The 21,294-nt window shown below is 49.5% G+C and overlaps 1 protein-coding gene across 1 annotated transcript in view; it reads right to left on the reverse strand.

The window, feature by feature from the left end:
* The window catches only part of LOC133354458 (rap guanine nucleotide exchange factor 2-like), a 221,226-nt gene that overhangs the window by 115,246 nt on the left and 84,686 nt on the right, over positions 1-21,294 (reverse strand). Inside the window, 2 exon segments of the mRNA XM_061571308.1 lie at positions 2,150-2,353; positions 3,224-3,296. Coding sequence (XP_061427292.1) covers positions 2,150-2,353; positions 3,224-3,296 — 277 coding nt within the window.

Raw genomic sequence — 21,294 nt, forward strand, 5'->3', positions numbered from 1 at the left:
CAGTAGGGGCAGGTTATAATGTTACAACAAACAAATACAAAAACACGATAGGAGTGCTAAGTATAGGAAAGGTAAGGATATCACTGAAAAAATACAAATTAAAACTGAACAATTTTTCATTGTTACTCGGTAAAGGTCATCGAGCTAAAAGCTTCATTTTCAGAAGCGACCTGGGCCACAAATGATAGCTCAACGAAGTGGCTTACCACGTGGACATTTATAGCGGCAAAATAATGGCTCTGATCACACGAGACCTCATTGCAACTTATTTTTAGTCGATTGCAAATTTGAGTCACATTCATCTACAATGGAGAGTCGATTAATCAGACATTTTTTATTATTTTTGCCCCTTTAAAACGTAGCGGGCGCCCCCGCACATCCCGCCTGCTGAAGGCAGGAAACCCCCTTAGAAGCCACGCCAAGCGTGAGGTGGCTGACGATGCCGATGACGTCACCCTTACCTCCCGTCCAGCGGCACTCTTGGGAACGGAGGTGGGTTTAAAGTGCTTCCAAATATTTTAGTTTATGCCTCGTTAGTCGCGCAATTGCGCAGGCAAATGGTAGAATAATCGCCGACTTAAACAACAGGACAAATAGGACAAACAAACTTGGACTAATGTGCATTGCTTCATGTGCATATGTATGCTGAACTTCTTTTGCACCTTGCGTAGCCAACCACGCTAATCAGAGGTGTGGATTCTAAATTCTTGTAATTTCCATTGCGCGTCCAAATACGTACCCGGCTGTCTGCTGCATCGCGCAGTAATTTTCCCATGAGCGACTAACTGCATGAGAGATTCCGTTCGATGATCATCTAACAGCTTGCCGCCACTTCATTGGCGCGTACGAAAATCCATCATTCGCCGATTAACACTGCCACATCGTGCACAGGCTGTGCTACTGCAGCAAAGTGCGTTCTGTTGCCGATGACTTCACGTGAATTGCAATGCAGGCCAGGAGTATTAAATGAACCGCGTGCCCATTTCGTTCAATCAAGTGCTTGTGCCGTGCAGGGCTCTAAGCGTCCTCATTCATTCGTTCATTTAATAGCTTTGTTTTCCCATTATTTCATCCATTCAAGTGTTCGTTTCGGAAACGGGTCCCCACTTTGTGAATTCATTCATTCCGACTTCAAAGCAGTAGGAGGGGTGAGCTCTCGCCAGCCGATGAATTAAATTGTCTCAAACATCTGCCTGCACGAGCGTGTGTGTGTGTCTGTGTGCGTTCTCTCCCAAACACCGCCAGTGGGGAGACAAAGGCGGTCGGCGCGTGCCGGTCTTCATAGGCGCTCACGAACCGCACTTGCCACAAACAGTCTGTTAAGGCTATAAGGGGCACCTTTGTCTTGTCTTTTGCACACTTTGCCGAGGACATGCCGACATGAGTCAGGCATATCTGTCTGTACCAGACCACATTCGCACGTGCACGGTTGTGTTTATGTACTAGGGTGGCGGCAGTCTAGTGGTTAGCGCCCGGCGCGTTGAACCCCTTAGGTCGACTCAGCCTTAAATTAGTTTCCTGGCGAGGTCTCTAAGCATCAGCACTGGGGAGACAAAGACGGCACCCCCTGATGCAACTTTAATATGTGCGCGCTAACAGCACTTCCCCATTCGTCTCTGAGAGGCTACGTGGGGAATCTTTGCCTTTGTCTATTATATTTGTGTGGAAAGATGGGAGGGCGAGTGAGGTGGTAGGCAGAGGAGTGACATTCGCGAAAACGAGCGGCGCGCTGAGGCCGCTTAGGTGGGCAGCATAGGCGGTGCTTTTGGCCAGTCATCGCGTTCAAATATCCCGTGACACATGGGTCTGTTCCACGACTGCCCGGCTGGCAAGCCTACGACACATCGCGTGGCCTCGGCGGACACAAAACCTGGGACAATCACACGCGTGACATCGCCAGCCACATCGGTGTTGCTGTGTTCCACATGGGTGCGCACGTGCGACAAACCAGGGATCGCGCAATGTTCACACACTCGCACGTGTGCGCTCGCCCGTGGACGTGCGCGCACCTGTGCGCGGGTTTTGCGAGTTCTTACGCGTTACACTCCTGCACGCGCGCAGGCACGTTCAGCGTTCGCGAGAACACGTCCACATGCGAGAACACGCGCACACGACGCGGTAGCAAGCGAGCGCGTCCGCCCGCACTCACCGTGGAGTACAGCCTCTGTGCGGGGGCGTGCGGGACGTAGTGGACGCTCGGCAGGGGCACCGGTGGCTTGGCCTCGGGCGGCTCGCCGGGGCAGTCCGTCACCGTCTGCCTGGCGCCGTCGTGCGTGATCCTCTTGAAGCGCCGGCGAGACTGCCGGAAGGAGGCCTGGCGCTGAAACTCCTCATGCTCATCCATGAAATCCAGCTGCGCCACAAAGACAAAGATCCCACACCCCCGTGTAGTCTCGATAGATTTTTGGGGCGTGTGCTGTTGTGCGAGCGGCACACAAGGGGGGGGGTGGGTGGCCAGCGTGGAAGAGTAGGCCAAACACCCTCTACTTGCAGGGCTCTCTCTCGAGTGGAGCCCCGTCCGCCAGCTAGTGACACAAGCAAGCAATTGCAGGGCTGCACCCTGACTTATATGTCTGTAAGCACATTATTTAGAGGTTGATAAATACGTATTAAAAAACATCGTCACGTCTCCAAGAGGATACAAATTATCTGCATTTCAGACGCCTGGCCTTGTTGAGGAAATAAAACACTTGCGTTTATTTATAAAATTAAGAAGCCCAGGATGGCAGTACAACAATGGAATTATGCTCTACTGTCCTCTGCTGACCACCGCACGGCAAAGGCCCTCGCCTGCCTGTCACAACCTGGCATGCACGGTGGCGGTCACCCTTCGAAGCGCTAACCAGGGTCAACTCCTGCTTAGCTAGCGATGTATACGACGGATTCTGTGCGGGTTTGGTCACGGCGCATTGAAACACGCGCCCATTACGCACACGCATCATGCGACCGTACCAACCGACACGCGTGCACACGCGCACATCAACTCATAATGCGCACATTATTAACCTACTGAAGCACACTCGCCGTGCCGTGCGCACGCGCGGGCTTTTTGCTATGTAGTTGAAATAAATCATGAACAGCAGCGACAGGAAAGGGGGGAAGCAGAAATAAAATGAAGGCAAAACCCTGACAGATTAAATCACCGGCGTTCAGAATGTAAATGATGGGACCCCCGCGGGGGACTGCAAGGGCAACCGAATGACAGTGTTTAATGTGCACTCACCACAATTAGCTCTGATGGCTCCAGAACGATGCAATCATGGCCCCTCTGACTGCCCGGCCTCTGTCGTCCAAAACTGGGGGCACGGAGCACACAGACACACACACACACAAAGATAAAGATCCCCCGTATAGCCTTAACAGACTGTAGGGGCAAGTGCTGTTAGCAAGCACCTATGAAGGCCAGAACGGCACACAAGGGGGTGGGTGGCCAGCACCACGCCCGACCGCCTTTGTCTCCCCAGTGGCGATGTTTACACACCGCACCAGGTACTCATTTAAGGCTGAGTCGACCTAGGGGAGGCCCAGGACCGGTTCAGATAATCGTCACTGGTGTTAGCCGTGAGCGGGAATCGAACCCTGGTCGCCAGGTTCATAGCGCAGCGCGCTAACCGCTACACTACCGCTCCCCACACACACAGACACAAAGATAAAGATCCCCCGTATAGCCTGAACAGACTGTAGGGGCAAGTGCTGTTAGCGAGCACCTATGAAGGCCGGAACGGTACACGAGGGGGTGGGTGGCCAGCACCACGCCCGACCGCCTTTGTCTCCCTAGTGGCGATGTTTACACACCGCACCAGGTACTCATTTAAGGCTGAGTCGACCTAGGGGAGGCCCAGGACCGGTTCAGATAATCGTCACTGGTGTTAGCCGTGAGCGGGAATCGAACCCGGGTCGCCAGGTTCATAGCGCAGCGCGCTAACCGCTACACTACCGCTCCCCACACAGACACACACACACACAGACAGACACACACACACAGACACGCACATATATACACCGCGCCAACATCCTGCACGGCGCGATAGCGGCCGGGTTAGTTCTCCGACGTTGCGTTCGGGTTGCGTGCCGTGCGCGGTTGGGGCACGAGGTTCGACGTTTTGCTCCGTGTGCTGGGTGAGTTGAATGGAGAAAAAAATAAAAGGAGGTCCCCGGCACGGGGAGTAAAACGTCGGACGTCGCGCCGAACAGCAAGCCGACATGCGCGTTCAAGAGAGCCGCACGGCGATACGATGACATATCGTACGACTCAAGGTCCACGATAATCACACCGTCCGTTTTGCAAAATATCATTACATCGTGATAATCACCGTTACATTTTTTATTATTATTTTAACAAGGTTTCAACCCGTTTTAACTGCGCATCAAACCCAGGTCTCTGCTGCCCTCAAAATGAAAGCCTTCCAGAAAATGTCTTATAAAGAGCACGAAGAAAACATGGCAAGTCCTGGAGAGAGGAGAAACGTGTTACAAAGAATTCAGGCGACAAAACGAGGTCAGGCACAGGAAAAACTGCAATGTGGTGACCCCGGGGGGGGGGGGAGGGGGGGGTGAATGGTGACCGGCTGCAAAGCATGGCGACGGAGGGGAGAGGTAACACCCGGGATGTGCCTGGACGTCGGACATCAAACGCTGGGCGGGATGGAAGCCCGTCTCAATCGATGAGCAGAGCGAGGAGAAACGGGGAGACACTGCGGGGGACAGATGCCGGCGCAGGAAAAGGTCGTGCCCGAAACGGCCCCCCCCCCGCCTCCGACAGGGCCAAGGGACTGCAGGGACGATGAATAACTCTGGGTTGCCTGGCCTGTGAGAGTTCATCGAGTCAGAATTTACATCGCATCTCTCGATCTAAAATCAGCTGAAGCATCCCGTGAGTCACCTGACTTATGCGTTGCCAACCAATCCCACTGTGAATCGCGACCCTCTCCCTACCTACCCCCCCTGTGGTTTTAGAAGCTCCCTCTCCCCCCATGGAACTCGCTTCTGCTCGCTCGTCTGTTCCATTTGCTTTCACCTACTTTTACTCTCGTTTCCCATTCTTTCTCTTCTCTCTCTTCCCTGTCCCCCATTCCCCATTTTTTTTTTGCCCACGGGACGTAGTTTTATTTGAGGACTTTAAAAAAAAACCACAATAAGCAAGCTAGTGCGCGCATTTATCAGGAGCGCGCACTTATTTTTAGCAGAGGCACGCGAGAGATAAACGATGTCTGCCTTCCAGTAGGAGTTATTTATAAACAGATTCGCGACAAAGGCACCAAGCAAATTCAACGCACGCTCACGCGGGACATCCACGTGCATCGCATGACCACTGCGCGTGCGTCCGTGTGTGCGTGCGTCCGTGTGTGCGTGCGTGCCTGTGCAGTATGAAGCAGTAGTGTAGCAGTTAGCACGCTGAACTACGAACCCGGTGACCCGAGTTCGATTCCAGCTTACGGAAAACAGCAGTGACGATTATCAGAACCGGTCCTGGTGCTCCCCTAGATCGACTCAGCCTCAAATGAGTACCTGGTCGATGTGTAAACATTGCCACTCGGGAGACAAAGGCGGCCGGGCGTGGTGTTGACCACCCACCCCCTCGTGTGCCGTGCCGGCCTTTATACGTGCTCACGAACAGTACTCGCCCCAAAAGTCTGTTAAGGCTATAACTGGGGGATCTTTGTCTTGTGCATCACTAAAGGCCAAGCCTTCGTGGAGTGACGACACGTGCTTTAATCAATGTGCGCTAACAAAACAACCGGAACGCTGATTTTCACGTGGGAACGGGGCCTGGCAATTGTGGGAAGGAACAGAATGACTCGCAACATCACAATATCAGATAATCCCATGCGTTTTTTCTCGTCCTTATTTTTCATTCCGCTTCTGGGCACTTTTTTAGTGTTTGTTTTACAAATGTAGGACATTTTAAAAATAGTTTCATTATTATTTTCTTTACTCTGTTGGGTAATAAAAGCCTCTCTGGCTGCAAATGAGTATGTGGTGGAGCTCCACTATGCCAGCAGCCCTGAGCCAGTGGTGGCAATTCCACATTCCCATGGAGGGGACGGTGGCATTTGGACAGTCTCTCTCCACCGAACAAAAAAACCTCCACCAGGCCAGATATGTTCCGTACGTATGTTGAACTTAGTAACGAATTGGCACGTTCTGTTCACGTGACCAACCTTACTAATTGGCTGTGTCGGGTGGTGGCGGGTTTAACGACACAATTATATCCCACCAGCCTCCTTAACAAATCAAATCACACGGCCGCCCTGCCTATCCCGGCTGCCTCTGCTGGTTATGGACGACACTGACGCTAGCCTGGGGAAGCTCGCTTCCCAGAGCGCACTCGACTGTCAAATGATCTTTGTTGTTTCGCAATCGGCGGCGGAAACGCGAGAGGCAAATGCGTCGCGTGATGCGCGCCGCGGGGCGGGGGGGGGTTTGGTGGCAGCATGGGTTAGTGAACGAATACATTATAAGGTCGTGCTCATTAGACACAAAGTGCTTGCTATAAATGAACCACAGTACCTTGCTGATCTCGTCCAAGAGCATAAACCATCACGTGAACTCTGGTCATCCTCGCAGAAGCGGCTGTTGGCTATCGACCAAAGACGGTCACCGCATCGTAACCCTTTCAAATGCGCTTCTGCGGCCGTCTGGAACGCTCTTCCTTCCGACACTTAAAAATCATCCAGATTGAAAACTCATTTCTTTAGAACTGCTTTTTGTGTTGAGTTTGTCATCCTTCCCCCGCACCTCCGATTATCACGGTTGGCTACGTACGGTGCGGAGGAAGTTTTAACATACATACACGCGGAAGTGGCCGGGGTTGTAACGGGGTGGTGGGGTGGGGGGGGGTGCGCTCCGTGGCGACCCGCCACACCATCGCACGTTGTCACTTGCCGAGCAAATCGTACCGGCCACTGCCTCTCTCGCACGAGCGCGGCCAATTGCACCGCGTTAGCGTAACGCGACGGAGCGCCAGCGGTGACACGGCGCGCCGCTCGCTCGCCGACCGTGCACACGGCGGTACGGTGCGAGTGCCCGAGGGGATCACGCCGCCCTGGCGTGACGGGCGGGCCGCGCCGGAACCGAGCTCGATCCGATCGCCTCCAGCGCGGCAGATGAAGCGACGGCGCAGGTTTCTTAAACTGCGCCCCCCCTCGCCCCCTACCGCATCGGTCGATCTGGCAGTATAAATGGGAACGCAGTGGCGGAAAAAAGCGTGGGTACCCTTACCGCTTCCAAAATGTTCGGCCGGCGTGGGGGAGTAGGCCTAAGACAACGTCTAGAGGGGATCTGCTCGAGATCTGTCGAGCTCCCTCAAGTAGACACCCTTCTGCCGGAATTGGCATGATCAAGCAATCGCAGGGCTTCACCTTTACCCTGACCGAGTATGATTATATCCAGGATGTAATCACTCACGTATGTACGTATGTATTTTGAACTCCTTTGGCACCGTTCGTAGCCAGCCGTGATGATCACGACGATGAATTGGGTGCAACCGAGTTTGATTTAACAGATGAGAAGTTTCCTCTACAGCAAGGAGATCGTGCTCAACACCAGTTTCAAATTCCCAACAATCACTGTGGAATTATAGAGACCCAGAATACATTGAGGTTGGAGGAGCTAAGGTGAACAGTTATGTCAAATTCCTTCACGGGCCTTTGCGAATCCACTGCTGAATGAAAACCTTGGCATGCCATGTCTATTATTGTTGTTTTTTTACCATTCTGTACCAGACTGGTCAGTGTGGACTGGTGAAGGGAGGAGGGCCCAGTACAGGTTCAAATATCACGTGCCATTGATGGTAGCCATGGCCAGGAATTGAACCCAGGTAACCCAAGTGTATAGCGCAGCGTGCTAACTACCACACCACTGTTACACTCAAAACGTGAAATATTCAGTTTTCCAATCTCACCTAACTATCAATACATTATAATGAAGGAAAATTCATTTACATTTGTATTCGCTCACACTCGAAGAGAGAAACCACAAACAAGCAGAAAGGCAGCCACGTGGTAGGCCAAGTCCAATAATTGTCCAAGCTTTGCGGTCCTATATATATGAATGTGTTATTAACCAAAGAAAGCCAACTAGTGCGAGGGTGAAACACTCTATCCCTCTTTGGCTGTACCACAAGATGTGAGTTTGTATGTAGAATAGAACCCCTTTAACGAGCACCCCTGTTAACGACTAATCACTTAACGACAAGGCCTCCATAGAGCCCAGTGTATAGTGTAGTGTATAGTAGTGTAGTTTATAATGTAGTGTATAGTAGTGGAGTGCAGAGTAGTGTAATGTATAGTAGAGTAGAGTAGAACTCCTCTTGACGACCACCCCTGTGAACGACTGATCACTTAACGACGGTCCTCCATAGAGCCCAATGTGTATAGCAGTGTAGGTGCCGGTCGACAAACTCCTGCTAATATCGGTATGCGCATCCATATGTCCGACAGCCAATGATATGGACCGACAGGGTGTCGAGTGTTAAGACAATCATCTCGTAATGATGGCCTACACATTTCAGAAAAAATATTTACCAACGGTAATGAGCCACCCCCCCCGACGCCCAATCTCAAAAAATAATTGCATGTAATGATAGAAAGATGTTTCAGCTCGCCTACCAATAAGCATAGATGGCACAGCAGCCTCACAATAACTCACATGTCGTGCGCATTCCAAAGGAAGCCCCATCGGCTGTGCTGATGGTAAAGAGTCAGTTTGTGTTTTATTGCCATGTCAATAGTATCTCATTTAATGGGTGGCTGGGTGACCCTAGAGGGAAGCGAGTGGTGCGGTGGGGGGGGTAATACTCACGTCAGAGCGATGAGCCGCTGCCATCAGAGATCCTCAGTTCAATCCCCCAGTTACCACTCAAGCTAAAAGGGGGTGCACGCAATTGATGCTCTCGGCTCCATTCAGCCCCTTTCGGCAATTGCGGAACTAAAGTAATACGCTGCATGCGTAACAAGACGGCGAATGCATAGACACGGGTCAAAGTGTCTCGTGCTCAAACGGGCATTCGTGGAAATTCTACATTCCCATGGCGGGGGAAAGTGTATACTCTTAGTTCTTTCGGTAAAGTCACGTAGGTAAGCAGCCAATCTGGCTGTGACGGTCCCACCTGATGACGGAGACTTGTGTTGCCTCCGAAACGTCGTGATTTTTATTTTTATTTTATTTTATTAATTTTAATTTCATTTTTTACCTACGTGACTTTACCGAAAGAACTAAGAGTATGAATCCTTGCAGTCACGAAAGCTTCAAATCTGGGGGAAAGTATCACCGTGAGCTTAAGAGAAACAGCTGCCGATTACCCACAAAGTGGTGAGTGCTGTTTTAATTGACCCCGATGATGAGCCAATGAGCTGGATTGATCGTTGGGCAGCATTTGCACTTTTGACCTTCCGTGATTGTGTCAGGGCCTCTCAGGATGACAGCACTCATACCCAGCCAAATGCGAACAGAAACACAGCCAACACATCCACTCATCCTCATTGCGAAATCGGTATTCGTTTACTGATTAAAATAGTTTTTCTTATTAAATTGCAGAGCAACAGGTTGCATTAAACAAATATTGTTTCCAAAGCAGCTACACGTTTGAATTACCCAGTGCAGGAATACCCATCAAAGCTAGGATTCCAGTAGAAGTATTGGTCCTACAGCCATTAGCCTGAAAGTGGTTGATGGATATCAGCGAGGGTGGCAAATGCTATTAATGCATTTCTTGAACCACACTTTTCTCTAGATCACAAATACGCATGATAGCAAGGTCGACGTTGTAGCTTTTTATGACGAAATATTGTGAGAGGATGGAATTGGAATATGATGATCTAAAACAATTATCATTTAGGAAACCAAAACTCACGTGGGTTGACATATCCATGAAATGTGAAAATAAATAGGAAGACTATATATAAACTAACAATATATGTGCAAAGCTTTCTGCCCATGGTAGATATTACCTACGGTGGACACCGCTCACGATTAGCACGGTTGGCGACATATGGTGCGAAAGAAGTTCAACATATATACATACACGATGACACTACCCATGATGGATACTGTCCATGGAAAGGACACTACTAGCTTATACCAACCCAGGCAGTACCTACCAGCCCTCTGAGTAGCACGGTTGGCTACGTACGGTGCGAACGAAGCTCAACATACACACATAAATATCAACCCCATTCACCTACGGGCTACAGGGAGGATCAACTTCAACATGCAGTGGCTCCGGGTTCAGGTAGGCACGAAGCACCACCCCGGGTTTTTGTCATCGCAAGGCGACGTGAAACGGGTGATTAATGAATTACAGGAGGCGATGCTGAATGCATCAGTGGGTGGCTGCTGAGGCATTGCCAGGGCTTGTTCTCCCTGGAGGAGGCGGCATGGATTTGGTCAGCTGGGAAACCTGACACGGAGCTCATGGCCAATCTAATCTGGAGCCACTTCCTTGGGGGGGGGGGTCACACTTCCATTGTACTTCCCCGTGGTACGGGACGCAGCAAAACTGCACTCGGTTAAACCTTTTCAAATGTAAAAACGGTGAAGGTGGAAGGGGGCCTCTCCGATACAGGGAGCTCTCGGGAGCCCCTCCAGAGGGTATTTGGCCTACTCTTCCATGCGACCAGCCCATCGACTAACTGTGGCGTACATATTCTTTGGTTCTTTCGGTAAAGTCACGTAGATAGAAAATTTATAATAAAAAATAAAGCGAGTAAAATATAATAATAAAAAAAACGCTAATGTAGACTGTAGCCTGGTTTTTAAGCTGGTGAGTGGATTGGCAGTCTGTAATGTAGACTGTAGCAAAGGACAAGATTCCTGACATGAGCAGTAACATCAGAGATGTCACTGTGTGGTGCCGGCCTGGGAGAGCCGTGGAGTGCGATGTCCCTCCGTCGCGGACAGCACCGCGTGGGTTGCTGAGTGAGGCCGGCTCTAGCACAGCGCGGCATACGATGCACCATCATCGCGTACACCCCGTAGGCGGGTGTAGTACCAGTCCTAGCGGGGCTTGGTGAGCGCTGGGATAGTGCGGGCTCCCACAATGGGGAGCGGGAGAGTGTCAGCCCAGGGGCAGGGTTGCCCCGGGCCATGGCACTCTGGTTGACCCCTAGGACACGTGATCCGGAGTGTCCACAGAGAGGGCTCCAGGTGGGGAGGGGCTAGGGGGTGATCACGTGTCCGGGGAGAGCTCTCGGGAGGGATCGAGAGGGAGCTGGAACGCTCGAGAAGGTGGGCGGGGCTGTGGGCGAGGCCAGCCCCGACCCGGGAGGATAAAAGGTGGGTCCCTGAGAGGGACTGAGGTCGCTTCGTCCTACAAGCTGGAAGCTCCACGTCTACAAGCTGGAAGCTCCACGTCCTACATCTGAAGAGGCATCAACACGTGGCTGGGGACCCGAGTGAGGGTCCGACCCATCGTAGCCGTAGCTCCTCTGTATAGAGTAGTTAGCTGGGTGGTCACCACCCTAGGCTGTATCTGGTAAAGGGGCAGTTACCCCTTTAGTATATACGTGTTGCGAACAAATGTGTTGCCTCTGAAGAATGTCTGTGACTCAGTTGGACTCACTACACATGCAATATCCCGGCGTCTAATAACCATTGCTACAGTCTACATTACAGACTACCAATACGCTCACCAGCGTAAAAACCAGGCTACAGTCTACATTTTAGACTGCCTGTACGCTCACCGAGGTTAAGAACCAGGCTACAGTCTACATTATAGACTGCCAGTACACACACTAAACTTAATAACCAGGCTACAGTTTACATTATAGATCGGCAGTACACTCACTCCGATTAAGAGCCAGGCTACAGTCTACATTAGTGGGTTTATTTAAATTTTCACATTTTTTTATTCACTTTTTTTTCTATCTACGTGTATTGGGTTTATTTTTATTTTTTTTATTCACTTTTTTCTTTCTACGTGACTTCACCGAAAGAACCAAAGAATATGAATTCCTGCAGTCACGAAAGCTTTAAGTAAACATTTGTGGCGTACCTGTTTACACTGCTGGGTGGACAGGCACGAGGGGGAGGAGGGTGGGGGCGGAGGGAGGGGGTGGGGAAGGGGGTGGGGGGCAGGGGGGATTTAAAAACCTTGCCCCTTATTTCAACTCCCGCGCCAGGAGATTGAAATCGAACGGGCGACTTCTGGATGGCGAGATGTTACCAGGATTATCGCGTGGAAATGTATAGCTGCCAAATACTCTAAACACATGTTGATTTTAAACGTGGAGGTAAAAACCAGAGGACCCGGAGAAAAATCCACGCGACCACAGGGAGAACATCCAGCAGGCGTCAGGGTTGGGATAGAACTCACAACCTCCTGTATACCAGGCGAGATAGTTAACATCTCCTAGCCACCTCAACGTCCATCATCACGCAGTCCTTCCTCAAGGACCATGACCTCTCTTGCACCTGAGTCGGTAATCCATCCTTCTTATTTGGTCGTTGCGTTTTGGTTCCTGCGAGTTCGCTTGCGACTTAGCAAGACCATCATTTGAACGACGCACGCACCTTCCACGGCAGACCTCACATCACACGCAGTGGGCCGAGGGTAACCACTGAGAAACAGCTTCACCGGTCGCCACTGCAAGCGCCACTTCTGGGCCGCGTCTCCTGGCTTGTTGTTGTTTCTCGCTGTCTCTCAGGCAACGGAGGAGCTTGAGCCAAACCTGCGCGCCCCGCTGCTTCTCCGTTTCTCGCGAGCCTTTGCCCATGATCTTCTCAAATGCGAGTGAAGTTCATCCTTACAGCACAAGCGCCGTTCCACGTGGCCGTTGCTCGGCCACGTAACATGCCGACTTGTGCTTGCTCTGCTCGAAAGACGGAACCCATAGCCCAACATTTTATTCGACAATTTTCTTTTTTACTTTTTTTTTAAGAATTCAAAAAAAAAACATTGGGAGGGTTTGGGAGAGCGGATGGCTTAACTTCATAAAGTAGCCGCTTCTCACTTTGCTCGCGGCATTTTTGGCTCCGCCGTAGGGCAGTCCTTATAATTCTCTTGCACGGCACCATGTCCCACGTGAGATCCGTGTGTATGCCGAGCGGACTGCACATGGGAGTGCGTCATTGAGATTCTGCGCAGGGCGCTATTTGGTGCACGGCGTGAAAAATTCCAAACAGTTGGCTCCAAGAAAGGTGCATTCAAACCCTTGGCAAGTGTTGATTTACAGTGAAAAATCGCATCTCCCCAGACTAAAGGGATGACACGTCTGAGATGTGCAAAATATTGCTTCGTTTTTTTTGAATGCATGTTGTCAAATGCTTTGGGGAGCGTTAGTGCAGCGGTGAGCATGCTGCGCTACAAAACCCGGCGACTTGAGTTCGGTTCCTGCACACGGCCACCAACAACAGTGACAATTATCTGAACCAGTCCTGGGCCTCCCATAGGTCGACTCAGCCTAAAACGAGTGCCTGGTGCGGTGTGTAAACATCACCACTTCGGGAAACAAACGCAACCGTGCGTGGGTCTGGCCACCCACCCCCTCGTGTGCCGTGCCGGCCTTCATAGGTGGCCGCTAACAGCACTTGCCCCAAGAGTCTGTTAAGGCTATACGAGGGATCTTTGTCTATGTTATGAACCAGCTACATACAATACAACTTACATGGAGTTTGAGTGTTATCCCCTCATATGCAGAGGGCCTCTCCGGGCACTCAGGTTTCCTCCCACGTGTGAGATTTAAAAGCCCAAGGCACACTCCTCAAGCAGTATTCCATCATCGGTCTTTACATCTTTCCCCATTCACGGACCTCTGGGTGCCCCCTCCAATGTCTGTCTCGGTAAACCTTCCCTTCCTCCATCCGCACACGTGTTCCATACATCACAGCCTCCTGTTAATAATTATAATGGTAATAATTCAGTACATTTGGTATTTGTGCTATCTTGAAAGGCGCTGTGTTTCACAGACGGGTATTGTCTGCCAGTAGAGGCCGAAGTTTGTAATGTGGTTCAACCGAATTTAAGTAATCGGGACATATCCTTACATATTCGGCAATGTGTTATGGTGACATCGGCACACGTGGCCCACTCTTTTTAAAATAAAATTACGGAACCTTGAACAGCAACCGTGAAGCTTATGGCACGAACTTATGATTGACACGCCCGCAGTATTAACTGGTATGAACGTTGGCTCTTAAAAAGTTGTAATGTCTACGAAGCTTTACACACTTGTACTCATTTATTCCGACCTTCTATAGTTACACTGAACTAAACTATTTTTTACTTTACCAGGTAAGGCCCACTGAGCTTTGCAGCTCTTTTTCAGAAGTGACCTGGCCAAAAATGAAAGCTCAAGGAAGTGGCTTATCACGTGGCAAATGTATAGCAGCCAAATACTCTAAAACGCATGTTTCCAAATGTGGAGGGAAAAACCAGAGGACCCCGTGAAAAATCCACACGATCAAGGCGAGAACATGCAAACTCCAAATATACAGCAGGCATTAGGGTCGGGAACGAACTCACAACCTCCGGTATACCAGGAGAGGTAGTTAACATCTCGCCACTGCGTCTATGTCGCTTACTCAAACCCTGCCAATTTTTCCCCCCAACATCCTTCACAACGAAAGCAGCGACGACAAAATCAAGTGAGGTATGCACAGGTGATGGCACCTGATCTCTCGATCCAAAACAGTGAAGGGGCCCTCTTCTGCTCAGCATTATCGCCAAGTCTGATTTAATCAGGAGCACCCATGGCCAGACAACTGCTGTCTGCATATAAGAACTAACAAGACACAGCTTGCAAGTATTGCCAAGCAAATTCTGCTGATATTTTCCGAAAAGCCCTTGGCTTTAAGCACCAGTACAATCACTCGAAGTGTGGATATTTTATGTGACACAGCTGCACGTAATGCTGCCAATATCCCACGGAACTATGGCGCAAGTTGGCTTGCCAGCCACAAAGCCATGGTGGATGGGAAGACATGATTATGGACAGTGATTCTACGCGAAGGAGAGACGTAGAATTAACGTCAATAACAAGAAGTCCATTTTGTTTCAGAAGATTACAACTGTAGCAGGCACAGAACGCAGGAGAAACAGTGTCTAAGAGGAACTGACGTTGCAGGTCGTATTTCTGAGCCAGAATCGTTGAGATCCTACATCACAGTCCCATGTTTGTGATGTGGAGGGTTTCAAGACATTCCCATGAATATTTTGAACAATTCCCAAGTGTAACAAAAGGAGGAGGAAGAAGAATTTTTCCTTTCGGAAATGAAAGCATATCGTGCACATTTTTTTTAACCGAGAACGTTTCACACATCACGAAACAGAAAGCCAGTTAACAAATACAGCTCCCTGTAACGAATTGTGAAAATATGACCCAATTAACATGCGTGCCCTTTGACCTCTCAGAGGCTGCATTGGCAACAAATAGGCTATTGAAAAGCGCAGAGTAATTAACTCATTTCCTAAAGACCCACAGGCGGAACATGGGCAGGCAACGTTACATCACGCATTTCTGAAAACAAAAAGCCAAATTGTGGCGTGAGTATTTTTTTCCCGTCAATATATTCAGTTCGAGGAGTTGCATCATAGACTCTTGAGGACTTATTAAAAGCTTCCTCAAAAAGTCACCACTTTAATTCTGATTTATAATGGCAGGTCATGAACTAGCATTCTTTATCCACTGCTGGATGAATATACGGACACATTTTACTGCGTCTGAGGGAGACCAATAAAATAGATATTTTGAGATGGTCACGTTAATATATTTTTGAAATGATACTGTACAGATGTGTAAAACGCTTCCAGAACAATACGTCAACATAAGTGGTAATTAACATTCAACTATTTATCCTACGGTAAATATCGCTGAACTTGTAAACTACAACGCGGTTAATTCGCGAACACAAGCATGGCTTTACAGCAAAACTTGCTGCCAAAGTACAAGTTGGTAAAATTCTACATCTTAACAGTTAAATAATTCATCTTCTTGGTTCTTTCGGTAAAGTCACGTAGAATGGAAATGATAAAATTATAAAAATAAAACATAATAAAATAATTCTCACGACGTTTCGGCCACAACCAACGCAAGGTCTGTCGAGAAGACAGTCTTCTCGACAGACCTGTTCTTCACCTGAGGACGACTGAATCCCTGCAGTCACGAAAGCTTTAAATAGAAAGTTAAATAATTTTTTTTATGTATTATTACTTAAAGTGCGGGAGGGGGGGGGTTAGATGTGCCACTGTGGTGAGCGCGACCTGAGTTTGATTTTCGGCGGCGGCTAACGTCAGCGGCCAGTGATGTCTGAACCGGTCCTAGGTACCCCCCCCCCCCCACCCCGTTCCCGAACCGGCGTGGTGCAGCGTTAATTCACCCTCGACTGCTACAGGCAGCGTGGGCACTCACGATTGGCATGAGGTAGCGAGTTCAAATCCCAATCGAAGTTCAGCTCAGTCCATCATCCCTCCAGTCACTAAAATGGGTACTGCTTTGCAGGAGTCCAGGTGGTACGATTATTCGGGTGAAGTCAATTAATCGGCAAAAAATTGCAAGTCGACGATCTTCTTCTGGGTTGATCACATGAGCGCCTTTATAAACGATGGCCCGGCCCCGCATCCTGCCTCCTGAAGGCTGGAAATCCCCCACAAGCCATGCCAGCATTACACGACTGCTACCGCTGATGATGATAATGCCGATAACATCACCAAGTTCAGCCCATCACCTCCCGTCAAGCTGCAGAAGTGGAAACAGAGAGCGTGACATTTCCCCTGCCCCCCCCCCCAACTAACTTTGTGCTATAGTCAAGTGATCGAACAAATAATCTGAAGAGTAGTTAACTACTTAAATAATCAGATATCCCATCTCTGGTCGAGAGTAATTGTCCGAAAAAACAAGAAGCCGCCCCCCCCCCACCCCGTCATAGGAATGTGGAATTTCTGCTAGTAGCTCAAGGCTGCCGATGGACGATGTGACAACTCCCCGCACTCGTCTGGGTACGGGGGAAACTTTGACGCCTAATTCTGACAATTTCAAATGGACCCCTCCCCCCGACCCCCCGCCCCCCCTCCGACATGAAATTCCGACATGAAAAGGAGAAAACCTCGGGCAAGCCCGAAATCCAGATTTCCTCGCCACATTACAAAGAAGGGCTTTTGAAGTCGAGGCATTATGACAGCCGCGCCCCTCCGTCAGCTGCTGACACTAACGCGCACGCGGCACCAGGACCCACGTGAGTGTCTCTAGCAACGGGCATCATTTGGCCGTTCCAAATTTCGCACTGCCAGCTCACGGCAAAAAAAAGCCCCATCTTTCGGGGGAAAAGGTGTTGTGCGAGCCAAGATCGTGTTGCCCGCATTGCATCTCTTCCATGAAATTCCTCTAAATCAAAGCTCGGGCGAGGATGTCTTATTACTCATAATACAGGTTTTTTTTGGGGGTAGATCGTGTAAATATATAAATGTGTCGTTAAACCCACCACCACCCGACACAGCCAACTAGTAACGTTTATCACGTAAATAGAACATGCCAATTCGTTACTATTCCAGCACACCGGTGTTTTGGAGGGCTCTCCAACGCACCGGTGTGCTGTATTAGTGCTGTACTAGTAACGAATTGGCATGTGGTGCAGGGTAGGACAACTCAACAAAAAAAGCACTCCGCTGTATGCGGATTAACTGTCACTTAACCCATCCAATAATAGGTACCGCATATTCTCAAATAATATAATGCATTGTAAATTATATGACTCCATTACCCCCCACGCTGTCTTTGCACCTGATAGGCTTCACGGTGATGACATCACCATTACTCTATTTAAGACCGAAACAGGAAGTCTTCTTCACAATTCTGGCCAATCACCTGATGAAGCTGGTTGTAATCACCGGCGAAACGGTTTGGTCTCACTGTTACAAATGTTGTGGCTTTACTCTCCAACACATCGGTGTGCTGGAGTAGTAACTAACTCTTGACTTAAGACGATTGCTTGTGGTGCGCTCGAAACGTCGTGATATTTGTATTATTTTTCTATCTACGTGGCTTTACCGAAAGACCCATAGAATATGAATAGTAACTAACTGGCACGTTTTGTTTACGTGGCAAACCTTACAAATCGGCTGCGTCGGGTGGTGGAGGATTTAACGACACATTTATACTTACTCTATCCAACCCAAAAAAAGCCTTTCATTCCGGGCGTTCATGAAACGTTACGCTGGAGCACACAAGCTGCCGCTACTTCTATTTTGGGATTCTTAAAGCCGTGCACCGTCATTAATTTGCGCCGGCTCTTCACGCCACCCGCGTATCCTGGGGGGGTGGTGGGGGGGGGGGGCTCCGGAGGGTCGGGGTGGAGGTCTGGGGGGTAGGAGGTCAGGGTGGGGGGGTCAACCCAGCCCATCGCGCCCCCCCTCTGGGGTTAATCAAATGAGTCTGGATTTTGTGGGATGTTAACAATGGTTGTCTGTTGCATTGATCCCCCTTCGTTATCCGTTGGCGGATGATCAGAGCTGTGGATTTTAATCGTGCTTGCCACAACAGCAATAGAAAAAGTATGCCATTTCACACGAATCTGCGTCAGTTTACACCCGCCCCGATTCTATTATTAACCGCTGTCGACGCGCGACTCGGTGACTGATTGCGTTGGTGAACCGTACAAACAGACTGCAAGTATTACACCTGCACCCACGTGCTACACAGGTGTACAGCCTGAACGCAGAGAGGCGATTACGCTCGAGAGGGTAAGGACAAGATAAAGGTGCTTCTGCGGCCGTCTGGGACGCTCGTTCTTCCGACATTAGGAAGCCACGCACTTGTAAATCACCGAAATTTAAAACTAATTTATTGAAAACTGCTTTTTGTGTTAAGTTTGTTGTCCTTCCCTGCGCACCTCCAATGAGCGCGGTTGGCGTACGTACAGTCCGAAAGATGTTCAACATACGTACTTACAAAGGTGCAGCCCTGCAATTGCTTGGCTCGAGCCACGGCGGGCAGAAGGGCCCTCCACCACAGAGAGAGAGCCGCGCTACAGGGTACTTGGTCCTGCTCCTCCACGGTGGCTGGAAGAGACCGACTGACTGCGGGGCACCCATTTACGCCGCCAGACGGACAGATGCCGGGAAAATGAAACAACAAGAAGGTGCAAACAAAAAACATAACTCTGATCAGAGTTATGTTTTTGGTTTGCATTATGACTGCAGGTATTGTGGTCTATGCAAACATGACTCCTTGTAAAAAAGGTGTCAGTTTTGTTGCCAGATAGAAGGGTAAAAAACCAATTATCATATTCTTTACTGGCAAATGAGGTTCCAATGGTGTAACGTGCCCGTTGTTCCAGCTGCCGCGCCGGGAGAGGGAGTCGAACCGGCGACTTGAGGGCCGCGGCGAGTGCAACGCGCTGACCGTTTGACCACCGCGACATTCCCGAAACCGATTAATCCCACACAGGGCTTAATTTCTCGCTCGATATTTCCCAAAAAACTCCTGCAGGGCTCTCTTAGAGTAGGGATTATGGGCGTAAGGCACTACAACCTACATTCCAATAATCCTATGACGAATGTGTGAGGACAAAATGAGGCGAGACGGATGTGACATGCAGAGATAATTTCTAACGCAGCATTCTGGACCGTTCCGGCTGATGTTAAGCACCGATCCGCTGAACCACAGACAAACGCTGATATGTTGCATCATCGCCTATGCACGCTGCCCAGTGTGGGTGTGTGCGTACGTGTCTTTGATTTCCCTGCTGGAATTCTTCTCCGTGAAGTAAATGTCAGTAAGGGACTTTCAAGCGAGCGGAACACAGTGTTTAACATAATTGGCACGCCGCACGATAGCTTTGTGTCTTTGAATGAAAATAAATACAAACTTGCAAATAACGTTTCTGCGCATCGTGAGCGAAACTAAAAACGATTCTGCTGCTGGGCCCTGTACATGGCCAGGATAAGCCCTGTCAGTGGGCGCCTAGAAGCATGCTGGTTTATTTTGTCAATGTTGTGAATTTTGGCTATTTGAGCATTATTTTTAATGGTACCTTCCGATGTAGCCCGTTCCTCCATACGGATCGCTCTGACGCTGTTGTGCTCGTTCTGTGCCGACTGCACCATGAAACTCCCTTGCAAACTAGCTGGGTAACTGGCTACTCAAGACTTTCCGTGCAACAAATAACCAGTGATTGATTCAGGCCAGCGTGGCGCACAGGACAGTGGTGTGGCAAGGACCATGCCCTATCACAAGGCACTAAGTCGACTTTCTAGGCTAAGTCAACCTAGGGGCATGTCTAGGAATGTTTCAAGGTTTTCTACCGAATTTAATGCACGGCCGGGAATTAAACCCAGGTAGCCAGGATTTCTGCGCTCTGCAACTGACCACTACATCACCACTTCACTAATAATCATAAATAATCAGCCACAACAAGACAAATATCCCACGTGTAGCCTTTAACAGACTGTTGGGGCAAGTGCTGCGAGTGAGCACCTATGAAGCCTGACAAGGCACACGAGGGGATGGGCATGGCCCACACCACTCCCGGCCAACTTTGTCTGCCCAGTGGTGGTGATGTATACGCACTGCAACTAAACTATAAACTATTTTTTTTATTTTTTCAGGTAAGGCCCACTGAGCTATACAGCTCTTTTTCAGAAGCAATCTGGCCACAAATGATAGCTCAACGAAGTGGCTTATCATGTGGAAATGAATAGCAGCCAAATATTCTAAACACACGTTTCTAAATGTGGAGGAAAAAAAACGGAGGACCTGGGAAAAAATCCACGTGACCACGGGGAGAATGTGCAAATTCCAAATCTACAGTCATCAGGGTCGGGATCGAACCCACGACCTCCTGTATACCAGGTGAGGTAGTTAACATCTCACCACCGTGGTGCCTCAACCAGGTCCTGGGCCTCTGTTCTTGGTAATGAGCGGGAATCGTGGTCGAACGCGGATTTCCAACCACTGTCTAGTCCAGGGGTCGGCAACCAAAATAACAAGAAGAGCCATTTCTTTCCAATTCGGTACAAAATTCAGTATTTCAAGAGCCGCAATGCATCTGAGTACATACTGTACATACGTACATATCGTCAAGAAGCAGCCCGTAAAGAGCCGCATGCGGCTCCGGAGCCGTAGGTTGCCGACCCCTGGTCTAGTCAATGCTTGTTAAAGGTCTCTCCATGCCATCGTTACCCTTCATGGCCCTTCAGGCGAATGGCCTTTTATTCCAGCCATTCTTTTAGAACAGGGTCATTGCCCAAAGCGTCAGCTTGTAACTTTTTCTCTGTTACAAAGCAGCAGTAACCTTGAATATTTGTGGTAGTTTCTCTCAACTGTAATCAGTTTTGTACATTAAACAAAACTACGATATAAA

This window comes from Lethenteron reissneri, chromosome 47 (genome assembly GCF_015708825.2).
Source record: "Lethenteron reissneri isolate LAM-NWPU_2019-01 chromosome 47, ASM1570882v1, whole genome shotgun sequence".
NCBI classification, from domain to species: domain Eukaryota; kingdom Metazoa; phylum Chordata; class Hyperoartia; order Petromyzontiformes; family Petromyzontidae; genus Lethenteron; species Lethenteron reissneri.